At 38.5% G+C, this 16,960-nt stretch overlaps 4 protein-coding genes and 1 long non-coding RNA gene across 7 annotated transcripts; 2 read left to right on the forward strand and 3 right to left on the reverse strand.

The window, feature by feature from the left end:
- The first annotated feature begins 291 nt into the window (after window positions 1–291).
- Window positions 292–849, forward strand: LOC108150701. Of its 2 annotated transcripts, none has more exons than XR_001774684.2 (2): window positions 292–396; window positions 451–849. It is a non-coding gene; the product is annotated as an uncharacterized LOC108150701 (long non-coding RNA). The 2 variants fall into 2 exon arrangements; XR_005977489.1 differs by having other exon boundaries at window positions 297–392.
- Window positions 850–2,906: 2,057 nt separating this feature from the next.
- Window positions 2,907–3,879, reverse strand: LOC108150698. Of its 2 annotated transcripts, none has more exons than XM_017278961.2 (4): window positions 3,755–3,879; window positions 3,647–3,694; window positions 3,166–3,327; window positions 2,907–3,109 (listed from the first exon to the last, which is right to left on the reverse strand). In XM_017278961.2, exons 2-3 carry the CDS (start codon window positions 3,675–3,677, stop codon window positions 3,221–3,223), a joined length of 138 nt encoding a protein of 45 aa, XP_017134450.1. In that variant the 5' UTR covers window positions 3,678–3,694; window positions 3,755–3,879; the 3' UTR covers window positions 2,907–3,109; window positions 3,166–3,220. The 2 variants fall into 2 exon arrangements, with proteins under 2 accessions (XP_017134450.1, XP_017134451.1); XM_017278962.2 differs by having other exon boundaries at window positions 3,647–3,697; window positions 3,755–3,860.
- On the reverse strand, window positions 2,907–7,130 carry LOC108150699 (keratin-associated protein 5-7). The gene is given in 5 exon segments (XM_017278963.2): window positions 2,907–3,109; window positions 3,485–3,660; window positions 6,507–6,847; window positions 6,904–6,947; window positions 6,997–7,130. Coding segments are annotated over 4 exon segments (555 nt in total). The 5' UTR covers window positions 6,931–6,947; window positions 6,997–7,130; the 3' UTR covers window positions 2,907–3,098.
- A 5,125-nt stretch (window positions 7,131–12,255) lies between these two features.
- LOC108135187 (D-aspartate oxidase) lies at window positions 12,256–13,769 on the forward strand. Its single transcript, XM_017255808.2, has 4 exons — window positions 12,256–12,488; window positions 12,539–12,751; window positions 12,859–13,155; window positions 13,214–13,769. Exons 1-4 carry the CDS (start codon window positions 12,286–12,288, stop codon window positions 13,524–13,526), a joined length of 1,026 nt encoding a protein of 341 aa, XP_017111297.1. The 5' UTR covers window positions 12,256–12,285; the 3' UTR covers window positions 13,527–13,769.
- A 148-nt stretch (window positions 13,770–13,917) lies between these two features.
- LOC108135207 lies at window positions 13,918–15,499 on the reverse strand. Its single transcript, XM_017255831.2, has 4 exons — window positions 15,329–15,499; window positions 15,160–15,270; window positions 14,726–14,839; window positions 13,918–14,654 (listed from the first exon to the last, which is right to left on the reverse strand). The coding sequence occupies exons 1-4, from the start codon at window positions 15,406–15,408 to the stop codon at window positions 14,153–14,155; spliced, it is 807 nt and encodes a 268-aa protein (XP_017111320.1). The 5' UTR covers window positions 15,409–15,499; the 3' UTR covers window positions 13,918–14,152.
- Between the last annotated feature and the right edge of the window lie 1,461 nt (window positions 15,500–16,960).

A 16,960-nucleotide genomic window follows, 5' to 3' on the forward strand; every position in this document is an offset into this window, starting at 1 on the left:
AATGAAAGAAGACTTTATTTCCGATTCAGATAGATAACTGAGAGGCTAGCGTCGAAACAGGCGGAGAGGCGCACGTAGAGTCCTAAATGTCTCTTCAGTGCGTTGCAAACTTTTTCCCAAAATTTTAATACATTCTGCAAGGGTATAATAACACACTCGCTGCTTCGATGCTTCTGGACCCGTAAACCGCAAACAATTGTGTTTTTGGGCACAACCTTATTATTGTAGTTTTTACAACTGTCACTTAACCTAAAAGCGCAAAGTAGTGTTCATATCTTTCACATTTATCAGTATGTCTATGCCTTAACATTCAAAGGGTTATACTTAATCAAAACTGTAAATAAAGAATTTATTTGAGTGTATAATAAGAACGTTGACATTTCGAAAAAATTGTTGGTAAGTTTAAAATCTGTTTGGGGAATGCTTGCGAATGATTTCTTCATTATACAGGTGCTGGTAACGTTAACCATTCAGAAATGACGGGTCCACAGACAATTGTACTTTATGGCTTGATTGGAGTTCTGATAATCGTTATCGTAATCATTTCCATCATTCTTATCGTCGGATTGTACATTAATGATCCAAATCGTAGCACGACTGCAAATGCTACCACAACTGAGCAAAGCTGGTAAAACGTGGTGAAAGAAGAGTGACCGGAAGTAAAGTGGCTGGATCTGTTCAATATTTTTGGATTAAATAAATAATTAACCATTGATTGAATTTGCACAAAGCATATTCTCAATATAAGTCAAATTTAAGCGCGTTACAAAGGTATCGTCAGTTTTATTAGTTGAAAATCCTGCGAATGTAAGCCTCTTTAACGCAATTAAAACGAATATTGAGTTGTAATTCATTGCGTTTAGTCCAGTTTAGCCGTAAAGGATCACTATTGTCAGTATGGTACAAAAATGGCTTTTACAAGAGTGTTAGTTTACTTACAAAAAAAATTTTTACTAAAGAGCCAAGCTATCTTTTTTCGCGAAGATAAGGCATAGATCCCTGCTTTCTAAACGGCAATACTTTATTTATGCAATAAGGTAATGGAACCAATTACAAAACTATAAATACTATGAGTATAGCAGCGCAGTTTAAGGCAAAATTAATATCACACTTTCAAGAGACTAACATGACGTAAACTAAACATAGCGACGCTAGCTTTAGCTTTAATATAAGTACACCCAGAGAAAAACCCCATAGTAAAATTAACATTGTTTTTCCAAATATAAACTTTATTCAAAAAAACTTAAATTAAATAAATACATAAAAAAACATGATAGTGTTATTATTAACATATTTAATTCTTTTTTTAATAAAAAACTAAATTGTTCAATATTAAAAAATAACAATAAAAATGTGACACACTTTGATTTAAACAAAACACCCCTCGGGGCTAAACCAGTACCGAAAATATTTAACTCAAAGTGAAAATATTTGGATTTACAATGATTTTTCTCTGGGTGTAAAATTACAATTTTTTTGTAGCGTTAAATTTATATTATGACTGCAAATTAACTTTTCTAGTGGGACTAGATCATTAAATTATAACTAATATACCTGTAGCGTTTAGAAAAACGTTTTAAATAAATTAAATTTAATTTAAAAAAAAACAAGAAAGGAAGCAAACTTCGTCAAGCAAATACCCTTGCAGCTTTGGAAAAATTAAATATTCTTGAAAACAATAAAATTATGATCAACTGCGTATATGTTTAAAAACATTGAAGCTATGATGATTTGCTGCTCAATTATTCAATAGTTCCTATTGCAGCTATTTGATATCGTTTTCCGATTTTTATAAAATTAAAAGAGTAAATGTAAACTTTAAAAAATTACAACATTTATTACATTTATTAAAAATTTTTTTTTAATATTTTTATTGTTCCCATGGGAGTTTTATGTTATAGTCGTCTGAAATGGTGAAATTTGAACCGTTATTCTAAAATATTTAATCATTACTATGTGTCGAAAAATTAAAAAAACAGGAAACTTACAATTTTTTTCTTCATTCTTTTTCCGATTGTTTCTATGGAAGCTATATGCTTTAGTAGTAAATTTTAATATTTTGTATTCAATTTAAATATTTTGCGCTTTGATTTTCATCCATTGCGATTTATATTTACTGCACCATATTAATTTTATTTTCGTATTTAATTTAAATATGTACATAGTAATTTTTAATATTTTAAATATTTCATTTAAAATTAAACACGATGCGTATTTGTTTTAATTATTAAAACATTTAATTTAACTAGAAATCGTATTTTTAGTTTAATTTTTAAATTTCTTTTTAATTTTTAGTTTTTGTACTATAATTAAATATGTCATTCTTAATTTGACTGTTTTTTTAATTCTGAAAATTTTCAATTTTAATATGATAAAATTTAAAACAAATCGCCCAAAATGTAAACTCAATATTTACATTTATTTAAATATTTTAATATTAAATTATGGAATTTAATATGATTTTTATTTTATTTAAATATTTTTATATTTATTTTAAATATGAGATATGCACATATTTTTTTTGCCAGCGTAGACTGACAGACGAACATGGCTAGATCGACTCTCCTAGTGACGCTGGTCAATATATATACTTTATAGGGTCCAAAATGTCTCCTCCACTGCGTTGCAAACTTCTGACTAAAATTATAATACCCTCTGCGAGGGTATAAATTTTACGAATTCCTGTAGATTTTCTTGTGACACTCTGCAAGGGTATAAAAAAAATACGGAAAAACCAATTACCGAACGCTTCACAGACGACGACTAGTCTAACAAAATCGTCTGTTTAATGGATTTATTGGTAAAGGGAAGGGGTATCGGCCATGCCCAAATTTCCATTACTGCGCTTTTTGGGAATGGACTTTTTGTCAAGAGAAGTGGCAGATCGATTGAAACTGCGGTAGGGCTGCTAAAAGATTCAATGCATTTCAATTTATTGCCTAAAACAGTCCAAAACAGATGCCGAAAATGGGAAGCTTAAATCAAGAAGGCTGACGGGAAATCAGCTGCTCGGCATTCTGAGTCTTGATTGAAGCCAGTTTCGATCGAATCTCCAACCAAAATGGCAGCATCCCAACTGAAGAGCTTTCCAGAGCCACTTAAAATCCACCTGCAAATAGAAATCAATAAAAATCGGTGAGAATGGCAGCTACTAGCACTACTTACACGCGAGGCAAGGCGAAGGGCGGAAAGAATTCGGATCAGGACAGGTTGCGAGACCCTAGCAACAGCATTTGGGTGGGGTGTTGTAGCAGTGGGCCTTGCACGGCCCGCACCAAACACAGGGCATGTTGTCCTTGTTCACAAGGTAGCGTTTGGGGCAGGGAGCTTCGGGAGAAGGCAAGGCGTCACACCAAGGTCCGATCGCAAGGATCGAGTTCGAGACGCTGTGGCACGCACGTTGACCGTACGTATCCGTGCTCTCCCTAACGAACGGACGGACGGACGGACAGACGGGGGCTTACATGAACGGAACCGGACTTACATGGATACGTAGGGGGTGTGTTATAGTAGTTCCAGACACGCGGATCGGGAATGCCACCTTCGGGCAGAGGAGGACAGCACATGCCCGGAGCTGGAGAGCACGGAATGGGCGACGGAGCACCGCACGGCGGACTGTGTGGGCCACAGCAGGGCGTTTCATTACAGGGTCCGCAGCATCCACATCCGTTGCACATGTTGAGTCCTTTTAGCGCTGCTGGCGACAGATAAAACAGGTTAAACCGATAATTTTACACATCTGATACAGGCTTACTATTTTAGTTGAATTTTCTTCGAAAAAAATTTAGAATTTTAAGAATTTTGTGAATTTTAGAGGCCGAAACGACTGCTCAGAGGGTTTTGTATGGAATGAGAATAGCTTCCCACAGCCTTTGCCTCGTTCGGTTGAAGTTTCGGGTTCGGTTCCAGCTGAAAGTCATGGCCAACTTTATCCAATCTCCTGGCCTACTAATCCTCAAAGGAAAACACAAACTTTTTTGCGCAAAAATACCCTGTGTAGCTGAAAATGATTGTTTGCGACTAGTGTATGCAGAGGCTTGCTTTAATATTTATATATTTAAAAAGCTTTATTTTTACTTTCGTTCACCGAATTACGAGAAACTCTCGCAAGTTTGATGAGCAAGTTAATTGAAGGGTTGGGTCGTTGAATTTGTGAAGTGAGTACAAGCATTTCATAAAAGAACAAGAAAGGAAGCAAACTATGGCAAGCCGAAGTTCATATACCATTGCAGCTATTTCAGAAATTAAATATTCTTGAAAACATTAAAATTATGATTTACTTGCGTGTATGTTTACATTGAAGCTATTTGAACTTATTTGATAATTCCTATGGCAGCTATTTGATATCGTATATTATTGTTCCCATGGGAGCTTTATGTTATAGTCGTCCGATTTTGATGAAATTTAAACCGTAATTCTGAAATATTTAGCCATTACTAATCTCCAATTTTATTTAATTTATTTTTTCGATCGTTCCCATGGGAGCTATATGCTATAGTCGTCCGATCTGGCTCGTTCCGACTTATATACTACCTGCAATAGAAAGACAACTTTTGGAAAAGTTTCAGACGGACAGACGGACATGGACACGAACATATGTAATTCATAGGGTCGGAGATGTCTCCTTCACTGCGTTGCAAACTTCTGATTGAAATTATATTACCCTCTGCAAGCGTATAAAAAGATAAACTGCATGGTCTAGTCTTGGAGGCCTGTTCCTACACCTACACTACTAAATGAAAAATCACATAAAAAAAATAATAATATAAGACATTTACACACAATTTAGACACAATATATATGTCTATGATCAGAAACATTGAAGCTATGATGCTTTCCAGCCCAAATATTCGATTGGTCTTTTGGCAGCTATATGATTCTGAGTTAATTAACCATTACTATGCCCTAAAAAAAGAAGTAACATTAAAACAAAAAAATGTTATAAAGCTATAAGCAATAGTCGATTTAAACCGTAATTTTAAAATAACAATCAATAGTCGTCCGATCCGGCTCGTTTTGACCATTTATACTTTTTGACCCTGGAAATGTTTTTTTCACTGCGTTGCAAACTTCTGACTTAAATTATAATACCCTCTGCAAGCGCATTAAAACGATACCGACCTTATAATGTAACATTATAAATTCTTCAGCATGAATTAGAATTGAAATGTTTTTGTTTTTTATATAAAAGTTAATTAATTGTGTGGGAGTTCCGGCATCCGGCATAATCGTTTATTAACTGATTGTACTAACGCTTTGTATTTACTTTAACAAGAACTGAAGCAAATTTCGGCAAGCCAAAGATTATATTTCACTTTCATTTATTACAAAAAATTAAATATTCCTTAAAACAACAATATTATATAAAAAACAGTGAAACATTTTAATTTATTTTATCATTCCTTTGGTAATAGAAACCGTTATTCGCAAATATTAAATCATTACATTACATTTTTGCTTGTAAATAATAAATTATTACAATTATTATTAATTATTAATTGTTCTCATGAGAGCTTTATAATATAGTCTTCCGATCTGGCTGGTTCCGACTTATTTGCTACCTGGTTGAGAATGATGGATGGTTTTATAAATTTTGATTCATATCCTGCCATATCCATATAACTGCGCTGTTTTCGAATCTACATAATAGATCGGAGTTCCTTAAGTAAATCTTTCGCTTGCCAGAGTCTAAATATCTGATTAGTAAGATTAAATACAGACAGTCAAACAAGCGAAACATTATGCAAAAGATTGCACTACAGCCGCATGTTCAAAAAATTAAGTAGGCTGAGGCGTAGCTCTTAGAAAACAAAAAAATTAAATATGTCTGAACTTTGTTCTATCAGCTAATTTATTGATTATAAAAGAACAAATAACTTTTCATCAACTTTATATAATTTAATGCCAAAATTAGAGTCCAACAACCTACAAAAGTTTGGTGGTTAAATCAAGACAGACAGACGGTTTTTTACATGGTTTTCCAACAAGTTCTCGACCTTTCGAAGGTTCGGCAGCGAGCACCATCTTGATTTAAGCCGCCTTCAATTTAGTACCAGCCAAAAGTGCGCCACTCGACAATATGGCCCGGCAAGATCCACATGGAAACCACCTGCTAGAGAAAAACTATAACTCGTGAATTGGCCAGCCACGAAAACTACTTACCCGGAGCCTAGCATTTGGTTGGCGTATTGTGCCAGTGATCCTGCTTGTTGGCGTAGTGGTGTGATGGGCATGGAGCTTCTGTAAAACGACAAAGGGTCTGGTCACTCAATCTGGTGCTCAAAACGTCATGGCCCGCACAGTCGCCGGACAATTCTACAATTCTCTACGATTCTCTACGGACGGACGGGAAAGGAAACTGGGACTGGGGACACGGACGCACACCTAGGCCGGACCTTAATGGGTACGTCACAGGCGAGCTAAAATAGTTGTGCCAGACACGCGGATCGGGAATGCCGGCTTCGGGAATGGGGAGCACGGAATGGGCGACGGGGCACCTCTCTGTGGGCGGACTGTGGGGGCCTCAGCAGGGCGGTGGTTCCTTACAGCAGCAGGGACCGCAGCCGCCACAGCAGCCGCCAGCAACTCGTCCGCCGCATCCTGCGCCGCCGTTCGGCGCTCCCGTGGCGGCACAGCGCATCCGCTTGTTGTTTACGCCCATCATCATGTTGGCGTAACGCAGCGGAAAGGCCGCAGGACCGCAGGTGGGGAACGGGAAGCACAGACAGGCCGGCCTGCCCTGGCAGGCGGAGCGCGGACACTTGTCCTGCAGACCGTTCCGCTTCACGCACTCGCAGGTGGTGTACATGATGCCGCAGCGCAGCTCCCTGCTGCGGCATCCTCGCGGCTGAAACGGAACTTGTGGGTTAGCAGGTCAGGTGGTCTGGAGGAGGCTCCACTTACCTCCAACGATCCACATCCGTCACACATGCTGGGTCCTTCGAGCGCTGCAGAAGAACGGGTTAAGCAAACACCACATATCCTGGCCACACTTACTATATTTTTTAGCAACTTCACTTGCGAATGAAAATTTTGAATTTTGGAAATTTAGGAGAGGGCCGAAACGAGATGTCCGAGAGTCTGATAACGAATGGGGCTAACTTCTCAAATCCTCCTCCATATCCGGTTCCGTTTGAGCTTACATCCAAGGCAATCTTGTTGTTAAAACACAAATACATTGGTGCGATTGTTTTTATACCCCTGCAGAGGGTATTATAATTTCAATCTATCCATAACCGTTTGTCCGTCCGTCCGTCCGTCCGTTTCTACGCAAACTAGTCCCTCAGTTTTAAAGATTTCTGCATGAAAATATATAAGTCGGAACTAACCGGATGGGACGACTTATCATATAGCTCCAAAAGGAACAATACGAAAAATAAATGAAACAAGAAAGAAAGCAAACTTCGGCAAGCCGAAGTTCATATACCCTTGCAGCTATTGCAAGAATTAAACATTTTTGAAAACATTCAAATTATGATTTACTTTCGTATATGTTTAAAAACATTGAAGCTATGATGATTTGCAGCTCAATTATTTGAAAGTTATTTTATATATTTTTATTATTTCTATATGATATAGACGTCCGATTTTGATAAAATTTAAACTATAATTCTGAAATATTTAACCATTGCTATATGTCGAAGAACTAAACAAAAAATTAATAAACAGAAAAGTTATAATTTTTTTCATTTATTTTTCCGATTGTTCCTATGGAAGCTATATGATATAGTCGTCCGACTTTGATGAAATTTAAACCGTAAATCGGAAATATGTAACCATTACTAAATGTCGAAGAACTAAACAAAAAATTGAAAAACAGCAAAGTTATAATTTTTTTCATTTATTTTTCCGATTGTTCCTATGGGAGCTATATGCTATAGTCGTCCGATTTTGATGAAATTTAAACCGTAAATCGGAAATATTTAACCATTACTAAATGTCGAAGAACTAAACAAAAAATTAAAAAACATCAAAGTTATAATTTTTTTCATTTATTTTTCCGATTGTTCCTATGGGAGCTATATGCTATAGTCGTCCGATTTTGATGAAATTTAAACCGTAATTCTGAAATATTTAACCATTACTAAATGTCGAAGAACTAAACAAAAACTTAAAAGAAAGCAAAGTTATAATTTTTTCATTTATTTTTCCGATTGTTCCTATGGGAGCTATATGCTATAGTCGTCCGATCCGGCTCGTTCCGACTTATATACTACCTGCAATAGAAAGACAACTTTTGGGAAAGTTTCATGCAGATAGCTTTAAAACTGAGAGACTAGTTTGCGTAGAAACGGACGGACAGACTAACGGACAGACGGATGGACAGACGGACATGGCTAGATCGACTCTGCTAGTGATGCTGATCAAGAATATATATACTTTATAGGGTCGGAGATGTCTCCTTCACTGCGTTGCAAACTTCTGACTGAAATTATAATGCCCTCTGCAAGGGTATAAAAATTATAACTTTGATGATCCGGCTCGTTCCGACTTATATACTACCTGCAATAGAAAGACAACTTTTTGGAAAGTTTCATGCAGATAGCTTTAAAACTGAGAGACTAGTTTGCGTAGAAACGGACGGACAGAGGGACATGGCTAGATCGACTCGCCTAGTGATGCTGATCAAGAGTATATATACTTTATAGGGTCGGAGATGTCTCCTTCACTGCGTTGCAAACTTCTGACTGAAATTATAATACCCTCTGCAAGGGTATAAAAACAGCAAAGTTATAATTTTTTTCATTTATTTTTCCGATTGTTCCTATGGGAGCTATATGCTATAGTCGTCCGATTTTGATATAATTTAAACCGTTAATCGAAAATATTTAACCATTACTAAGTGTCGAAGGAATAAACAAAAAATTAAAAAACATCAAAGTTATAATTTTTTTCATTTATTTTTCCGATTGTTCCTATGGGAGCTATATGCTATAGTCGTCCGATTTTGATGAAATTTAAACCGTAATTCTGAAATATTTAACCATTACTAAATGTCGAAGAACTAAACAAAAACTTAAAAGAAAGCAAAGTTATAATTTTTTTTCATTTATTTTTCCGATTGTTCCTATGGGAGCTATATGCTATAGTCGTCCGATCCGGCTCGTTTCGACTTATATACTACCTGCAATAGAAAGACAACTTTTGGGAAAGTTTCATGCAGCTAGCTTTAAAACTGAGAGACTAGTTTGCATATAAACGGACGGACAGACGGACAGACTGACAGACGGACAGACGGACGGACAGACGGACATGGCTAGATCGACTCTACTAGTGATGCTGATCAAGAATATATATACTTTATAGGGTCGGAGATGTCTCCTTCACTGCGTTGCAAACTTCTGACTGAAATTATAATACCCTCTGCAAGGGTATCGTCCGATTTTGATAAAATTTAAACTATAATTCTGAAATATTTAACCATTGCTATATGTCGAAGAACTAAACAAAAAATTAATAAACAGAAAAGTTATAATTTTTTTCATTTATTTTTCCGATTGTTCCTATGGAAGCTATATGATATAGTCGTCCGACTTTGATGAAATTTAAACCGTAAATCGGAAATATGTAACCATTACTAAATGTCGAAGAACTAAACAAAAAATTGAAAAACAGCAAAGTTATAATTTTTTTCATTTATTTTTCCGATTGTTCCTATGGGAGCTATATGCTATAGTCGTCCGATTTTGATGAAATTTAAACCGTAAATCGGAAATATTTAACCATTACTAAATGTCGAAGAACTAAACAAAAAATTAAAAAACATCAAAGTTATAATTTTTTTCATTTATTTTTCCGATTGTTCCTATGGGAGCTATATGCTATAGTCGTCCGATTTTGATGAAATTTAAACCGTAATTCTGAAATATTTAACCATTACTAAATGTCGAAGAACTAAACAAAAACTTAAAAGAAAGCAAAGTTATAATTTTTTCATTTATTTTTCCGATTGTTCCTATGGGAGCTATATGCTATAGTCGTCCGATCCGGCTCGTTCCGACTTATATACTACCTGCAATAGAAAGACAACTTTTGGGAAAGTTTCATGCAGATAGCTTTAAAACTGAGAGACTAGTTTGCGTAGAAACGGACGGACAGACTAACGGACAGACGGATGGACAGACGGACATGGCTAGATCGACTCTGCTAGTGATGCTGATCAAGAATATATATACTTTATAGGGTCGGAGATGTCTCCTTCACTGCGTTGCAAACTTCTGACTGAAATTATAATGCCCTCTGCAAGGGTATAAAAATTATAACTTTGATGATCCGGCTCGTTCCGACTTATATACTACCTGCAATAGAAAGACAACTTTTTGGAAAGTTTCATGCAGATAGCTTTAAAACTGAGAGACTAGTTTGCGTAGAAACGGACGGACAGAGGGACATGGCTAGATCGACTCGCCTAGTGATGCTGATCAAGAGTATATATACTTTATAGGGTCGGAGATGTCTCCTTCACTGCGTTGCAAACTTCTGACTGAAATTATAATACCCTCTGCAAGGGTATAAAAACAGCAAAGTTATAATTTTTTTCATTTATTTTTCCGATTGTTCCTATGGGAGCTATATGCTATAGTCGTCCGATTTTGATATAATTTAAACCGTTAATCGAAAATATTTAACCATTACTAAGTGTCGAAGGAATAAACAAAAAATTAAAAAACATCAAAGTTATAATTTTTTTCATTTATTTTTCCGATTGTTCCTATGGGAGCTATATGCTATAGTCGTCCGATTTTGATGAAATTTAAACCGTAATTCTGAAATATTTAACCATTACTAAATGTCGAAGAACTAAACAAAAACTTAAAAGAAAGCAAAGTTATAATTTTTTTTCATTTATTTTTCCGATTGTTCCTATGGGAGCTATATGCTATAGTCGTCCGATCCGGCTCGTTCCGACTTATATACTACCTGCAATAGAAAGACAACTTTTGGGAAAGTTTCATGCAGCTAGCTTTAAAACTGAGAGACTAGTTTGCATATAAACGGACGGACAGACGGACAGACTGACAGACGGACAGACGGACAGACGGACAGACGGACGGACAGACGGACATGGCTAGATCGACTCTACTAGTGATGCTGATCAAGAATATATATACTTTATAGGGTCGGAGATGTCTCCTTCACTGCGTTGCAAACTTCTGACTGAAATTATAATACCCTCTGCAAGGGTATAAATATATAAAATAACTATCTAATAATTGAGCTGCAAATCATCATAGCTTCACTGTTTTTCAGTATATACTGAAGTAAATCATAATTTAAATGTTTTCAAAAGTATTTAATTCATGCAATAGCTGCAAGGGTATATGAACTTCGGCTTGCCGAAGTTTGCTTTCTTTCTTGTTTTTTTTAAGTTCTTACACTAATAGTAATAGTTTAACATATCAGAATTACGGTTTTAGTTTTATTTAAATGGACCGACTATATAATATTGCATTCATTTTCGTTTTACCTTTCTTTTTTTTGAATTTTTTTTTTTAAATTCATTTGTTTTAACAATTCTGAGTTACGCTTTAAATTTTATTCGAATCGGAAAAGGATATAATAGCTGCCATAAAAATGATCGAATAATTGAGCTGAAATTTATCATAACCTACGCTTATAAATCGAAATTTAGATGTTTGAAGGATTATTTAATTGGAATATATACTTTGGCTTGCTGAAGTTTGTTTCCTTTATTTTAAAACATTATCTTTTGTATTTAAATGGCTCTGAAGGGAATGTAATGCAATTTTTAAGAGTCCTGCATGTTATTGACAAGGTCAATACCTCCTGGACACAAAACTTTATTTTTATGAAAACATTTTTAAAAGCTTAGATTCGTTGACTAGATTTTAATTTGTTTAAGATTTATAATAAATTGATTACAAGATATTTGTTGTATATATCCCAAAGCTTGAACTTTCCCAGCCCAGTAAAAAACTGAATTTTTATTGCTTAAAATCGCTGTACTCAAAATTTCTATAAGTAATACCATGGTCTAAATTAATTATGATATTATTGTTATATATTTTGTAAGGGAGAAGACGATAAAAAAGATCAACACGGAAATTGAGCTTTTTCACTGGACATCACTTAAGTCAACCATATGCATTTTCCAGTCATAACACCGATAATTCCTGTGCAATCATTTACGAAGCTTAATCGTTGTCGCGAAAGCTCTGTTATCAGTAACTATGAGTGCGCTAACCAGATCAAGCTAGAGCCTGATAAGCAGTCCGCTCTTCAGTTCGGTCCGAGTTCCCAAGCCGATCAGATCGGATCGCAGCCATGCCGAACATCGCAGTTATCGGGGCCGGGGTGAACGGCTTGGCCAGTGCCATCAAGATACTGGAGCACTACGTAAGCGAGGGGAAGTGGCCGATCAGGGTGACCATTATTTCGGAGGACTTCACGCCCAACACAACGGGAGATGGGTCAGCGGGACTCTGGGGCCCCTATCTGCTGGGCGGCACTGCGCAATCGAAGGTCTAGTAAGTGCTTCCCATCACCGTCTTGTGCCCTATAACTTTATTTCGAGCAGCAAGTGGTCGAAGAGTATGCACCAGTTTCTGGAGAAGATCTGGCTGAGTGAGGACGCCGGAGAGGCTGGGGTCTGCCTGCTGCCCTGCACTCGTCTGAGCACCTCCACGGTGGACACCGTCGAAGACTTCTGGCGCGACATTGTCTATGGAGCACAGGATTTGTCCGAGGAACAGCTGGCCGCCTACAATCGAGGACGCAGCGTAAAGTTCACGTAAGGACAGGGACCGGCTCAACTACGTTAAAAGTCATTACACCTTTGCTTTGAACTCCCTAACCTTATTAAAGACCAATGTTTGAGCTAAGATTGAATTATTTCAGGTCAGGATTGTCCTTCGTTACCTACACTTCGGAGCCCGTTAAGCTGCTCCCGTACTTGATGAAGCGGTTCGCCCGCAGCGGCGGTGCAGTCGTTCGTAGAAGGATTACCGACCTGGAGGCTTTCATCGCCGACTCAGAGTACGATGTGGTGGTCAACTGCTCCGGCTTGGGCTCCCGCACGCTCCTGAACGACGACCACATGTACGCAGTACGTGGACAGGTGTGCCGCGTGAAGGCAAACTGGATTTTCTCGGCCGTTTTGGACGAGAGCGACGATGGAAACTACATCATTCCAAAGTGAGTATAGGACACGGTCCGCTGACTTACTGGCACTCTAAAGCCATCGCATTCAAAGCACCGAGAGCGTCGTCCTGGGCGGAACTCACCAGGAGCGGGACTACAACACTCAGGTCTGTCAGCAGGACAAGCGGCTGATTGTGGGTGGCTGTCGGCGTTTTGTCCCGGGTCTGGAGCACACGGACACCCTCTTCGACTGGGTGGGTCTGCGGCCGGGTCGCACTCAACTCCGGCTGGAGGCCGAGCGCCGCGGCCGAAAGCTCCTCATCCACAACTACGGACACGGCGGCAGCGGGGTCACTTTGTGCTGGGGTTGTGCGGACGATGTCCTAGAAATCCTATTGGCATCCCAGAACTGTTCCAAGTTGTAGTCCGCATTAGGGATGTGTAGCTCAGGTTATATACAAAATACAGAATTAAACCTACGTCTCTTTACCCTACCTAGATCTACCCTACTTCAGCTCAGCTTCATCATAAATATGCTTATAAAATGATTATAGTTTGTTACTTATCAAAATGTTTTCTTAGCCAAATGAGTTTTTCCCTTGTCAGGGAGTATAAAAACGAACTGCAACTTCGAGCCATATGCAAATACAACAAATTGAAGATATAAATTTTTTGTTTTATTTATTTTGTGTACCTTTTGCCTTACTTAGATTCTTGAACATTTATTTGTCTTGCCAACGCTCGCTATGCATCAGAATTACCACAAATAAAATCTTAATTTGTGATCCAATCTGGCTAATAAACTGATCGATTACCTTCGGTGAGATCTATACGATTTTATTGTCTAAGCACATTTTAAAGTGTAATCAGAATCATTATCGCACTGGCATGGGGATCGTACTGATAGGCTTATCACCGCCTGCTCCAAACATCGCCCTCTATGATTGTGCCCGCAAGTAAGCACTCGTAGAAGGGAGGCTGGGGGGGGATTTCGAGGGCGAAGCCCAAAAGTAGGCAGACATGTGGTGAAGGGTGGCGCCACAGAGAGATCTCACAAGTCGTCATCGTGCCGCTTTTCGGCCTCCTCCTTGGCCAACTTGGCATCCAGGGCCTCGTGGAACTCCTCGAAGCCGGACATGTCGCCGTACTTCAGAAGCGGGCTGACGGGCAGCTCGAAGAGCAGCGCGTACATCTCGTCCAGCTCGCGCAGGATGTCGAAGGGCCGGGTGTTGCCCACCTTGTAGATCGAGTAGATGGTCCGTCCGATCTCGTCGTACTCGATCAGACTGACGGCCTCCTGATCCACGGAGCTCAGGGCGATGAAGCTCACGCGGGGCATGTGCATGTGCTGGGCCACGAAGCCGAACACATCGAAGATGGTCATTAGGAAGTCCTTGTTGAAGTACAGCTCGTCCGGAAAGGCAATCTCGTGCACGACCAGCGAGTCGTAGGTGGAGATGCCCAGCTTCTCCTTGGTCGCATCGATGAGCTCCTTCTTCATTATTATGATCTGCTGGAAGAGGTTCCTGGGCATCGACGACGGGAAGAACACCCTGCGGGAAATGGGGAATGACATGTAAATTTCGATTGACTAGGCAGTTCGAAGTGGACCGTATAATCGTACCAGGAGTGCCATTCCTCGGTCATCCATTCGAGCAGGCCCACTGCCTTTATCTGGGTTTCGTCCTCGCTAATCATCATCACCGAGCATTCGTTTCGCAGGATGTGGCGCACATACCTTTAAATACATACGATTACGATTAAGCTGTCAAGTTGAACATCTATAATTTCACATCAGTAATATTGTCATTGTCAGTGCATAGGATCACATACCAAATTTACAAAAGAAATACATAGCTTAACCTCGAGCATTTGACGTAAAATATATTCTTTTACTTCTCTTAGCTTGTATGCATACGTTTTTAATAAATTATATATTTCAATAAATACATTTAGTCTACGGTTTATTATTGCTTTGGAACAATAAAAAAGAGATTGAAATCATAAACTAGACATGTTTCAAAACTATTAACATAAATTAAGAACAATAATCTTTACCTAGAATATGTCTCCTTCATGTCCGGCAGATCGAATAGACCGAGACTCTCGTATACCAGGCTTTTTAAAAATGATTGCGACCACATAAACTCAATCACCATGTCGTAGTACCTGCAAAGGTTTGTCAAGATTAGACTCTAGTCTTATACTTATCTTGGGCTGCACATGCTTTGAGTTTATGTCAACTATTAGCATCCCCTCGAAAACATCCCACTGGATGTCGTACCGCAAGGTCCGGACATCTTCCATTGTAGGTTTTTACTTCGAATTTTTGTAAGCACAAATGATTTAATTGGTTAATGAGTCGAAAACACCAAGTAACATCTAAAAGTAAAACATTATTATGAGTTCATAAAATACAGAAAAGCATAGCATACTTTCTGGGTGTCTCTACGGGGAATAATTTACTTTTCTTTACGTTGCGTTTTTAAACGTAATTACAGTGAAAGGTGCTTTGGATAATATATATATAGTATCAAACGCCATGTCAATACTTACAAAAAGAAATAAAATCGAATAAGCTAAAGCATATTTCTTGGATGTCATCCACTTAGCTGGTAAAACTGGTTAGCATATTGTTTCCCAAACACGGTGATGTGCTCTTGGATTCCAATTGGATTTTTTATATCCAAAACAAATAACGGTGAATGTTTATTTGTACAATAAAATGCTAATTTTCTGTTCTGAATAAGGTCATAATTACACAGGCGGCAACAATCAAGGGGTATACGTGTAAATTTAATTTGTCTAATGTCTCAATTTGAATAAATTGCCACCAACATAAAAGCAAATGCAGCCCAAAAGAATGTAAATAACAATCGCACCCATTTGTGGGTGAAGCTCAGTGGACGACTGAGGAAGTACAATGGGCCTGGGGTGAAAACCAAACCAAATCCACCCTCGCCAAAAATTTTCGAAGTGGGAACACGTCCTGAGAAACACCTTGGATTCCTTATTTTAAAATTCAAAGACCATCGGGTGTCATTTACTAGGCAACAAACCAATTGAATAACCGAATTTGGCTCGGATGCTCGGATCTTTGACAGGGGCTTTGTATTTGGAAGACAGCGCATTTTTTAATGTTTCACATCCTTGTCCGTGAGACAATTGGATATTTAAATACAAGCGACAGTTTTAATGCCTGGCGTCGAGTGTCGGTTGGACCGCTGCCATTTGTGGCATACACATTCCGGACACGTATGCAGCCGTCTCATGTCGCTGTCGCCCTGATAAATTCAATATTGAAAAGAAATAATTTAATTTTTGACATCTCTGGGCTGGGGAGTTGGGCTGGGGACTGTGGAAGAGCACTTCATTTTTGGGAGCAACTAAGGAGAGCTAAAGAGCTAGCCATCACCGACATTAAGCAGCGGTTTAGAAAACAGCGTAATACCGCTAAGTCCGCAGTGGACTTTATGATGTTGCATAAAGTGTGTCGGACATAAAAACGTCTCATCTGGGACTCATTTAATCCGCCAAATTGTTTGCACACACTCGCTTTCGCGCCACACCTACCCACCGTCGGGCATCCTTTCCGCCACAAAAAGTAAACGATTCGGGCAGCAACAATAGCGAATTTGAATTCATTCGAAAATCGCTTAACGTCTGCCGGGTGGTTTAGCCTGTTTTCCAGCACACACCTGCGCATTCCCTTGGATTCGCGACCTGGGTGGTGCCATTGTTGGCCGTGACTTGCATTCGCCAGCGACATTCTGCCGGCGCTTTCATTTAAATCGAAAATGCGAAAATACAAAATGAAATGAAAGGCAGTCATTAATGGAAAGGAGTAGAGAGGCAAAAG

The sequence above is a fragment of the Drosophila elegans genome, unplaced genomic scaffold (genome assembly GCF_018152505.1).
Source record: "Drosophila elegans isolate 14027-0461.03 unplaced genomic scaffold, ASM1815250v1 contig_397, whole genome shotgun sequence".
Lineage (NCBI taxonomy): Eukaryota > Metazoa > Arthropoda > Insecta > Diptera > Drosophilidae > Drosophila > Drosophila elegans.

Coding starts and splice junctions, on each gene's coding strand:
- LOC108150698 (XM_017278961.2), bottom strand. CDS start 3,677: ATGTGCAACGGATGTGGATGCTGCGGACCCT. Junction 3,328..3,646: donor ATGTGGATGCTGCGGACCCT/GTAATGAAACGC, acceptor CTTCTCCCGAAG/CTCCCTGCCCCAAACGCTAC.
- LOC108135187 (XM_017255808.2), top strand. CDS start 12,286: ATGCCGAACATCGCAGTTATCGGGGCCGGGGTGAACGGCTTGGCCAGT. Junction 12,752..12,858: donor GGACGCAGCGTAAAGTTCAC/GTAAGGACAGGG, acceptor GAATTATTTCAG/GTCAGGATTGTCCTTCGTTA. Junction 13,156..13,213: donor GGAAACTACATCATTCCAAA/GTGAGTATAGGA, acceptor TCGCATTCAAAG/CACCGAGAGCGTCGTCCTGG.
- LOC108135207 (XM_017255831.2), bottom strand. CDS start 15,408: ATGGAAGATGTCCGGACCTTGCGGTACGACATCCAGTGGGATGTTTTC. Junction 15,271..15,328: donor ATAGTTGACATAAACTCAAA/GCATGTGCAGCC, acceptor AAACCTTTGCAG/GTACTACGACATGGTGATTG. Junction 14,840..15,159: donor ATGAAGGAGACATATTCTAG/GTAAAGATTATT, acceptor ATGTATTTAAAG/GTATGTGCGCCACATCCTGC.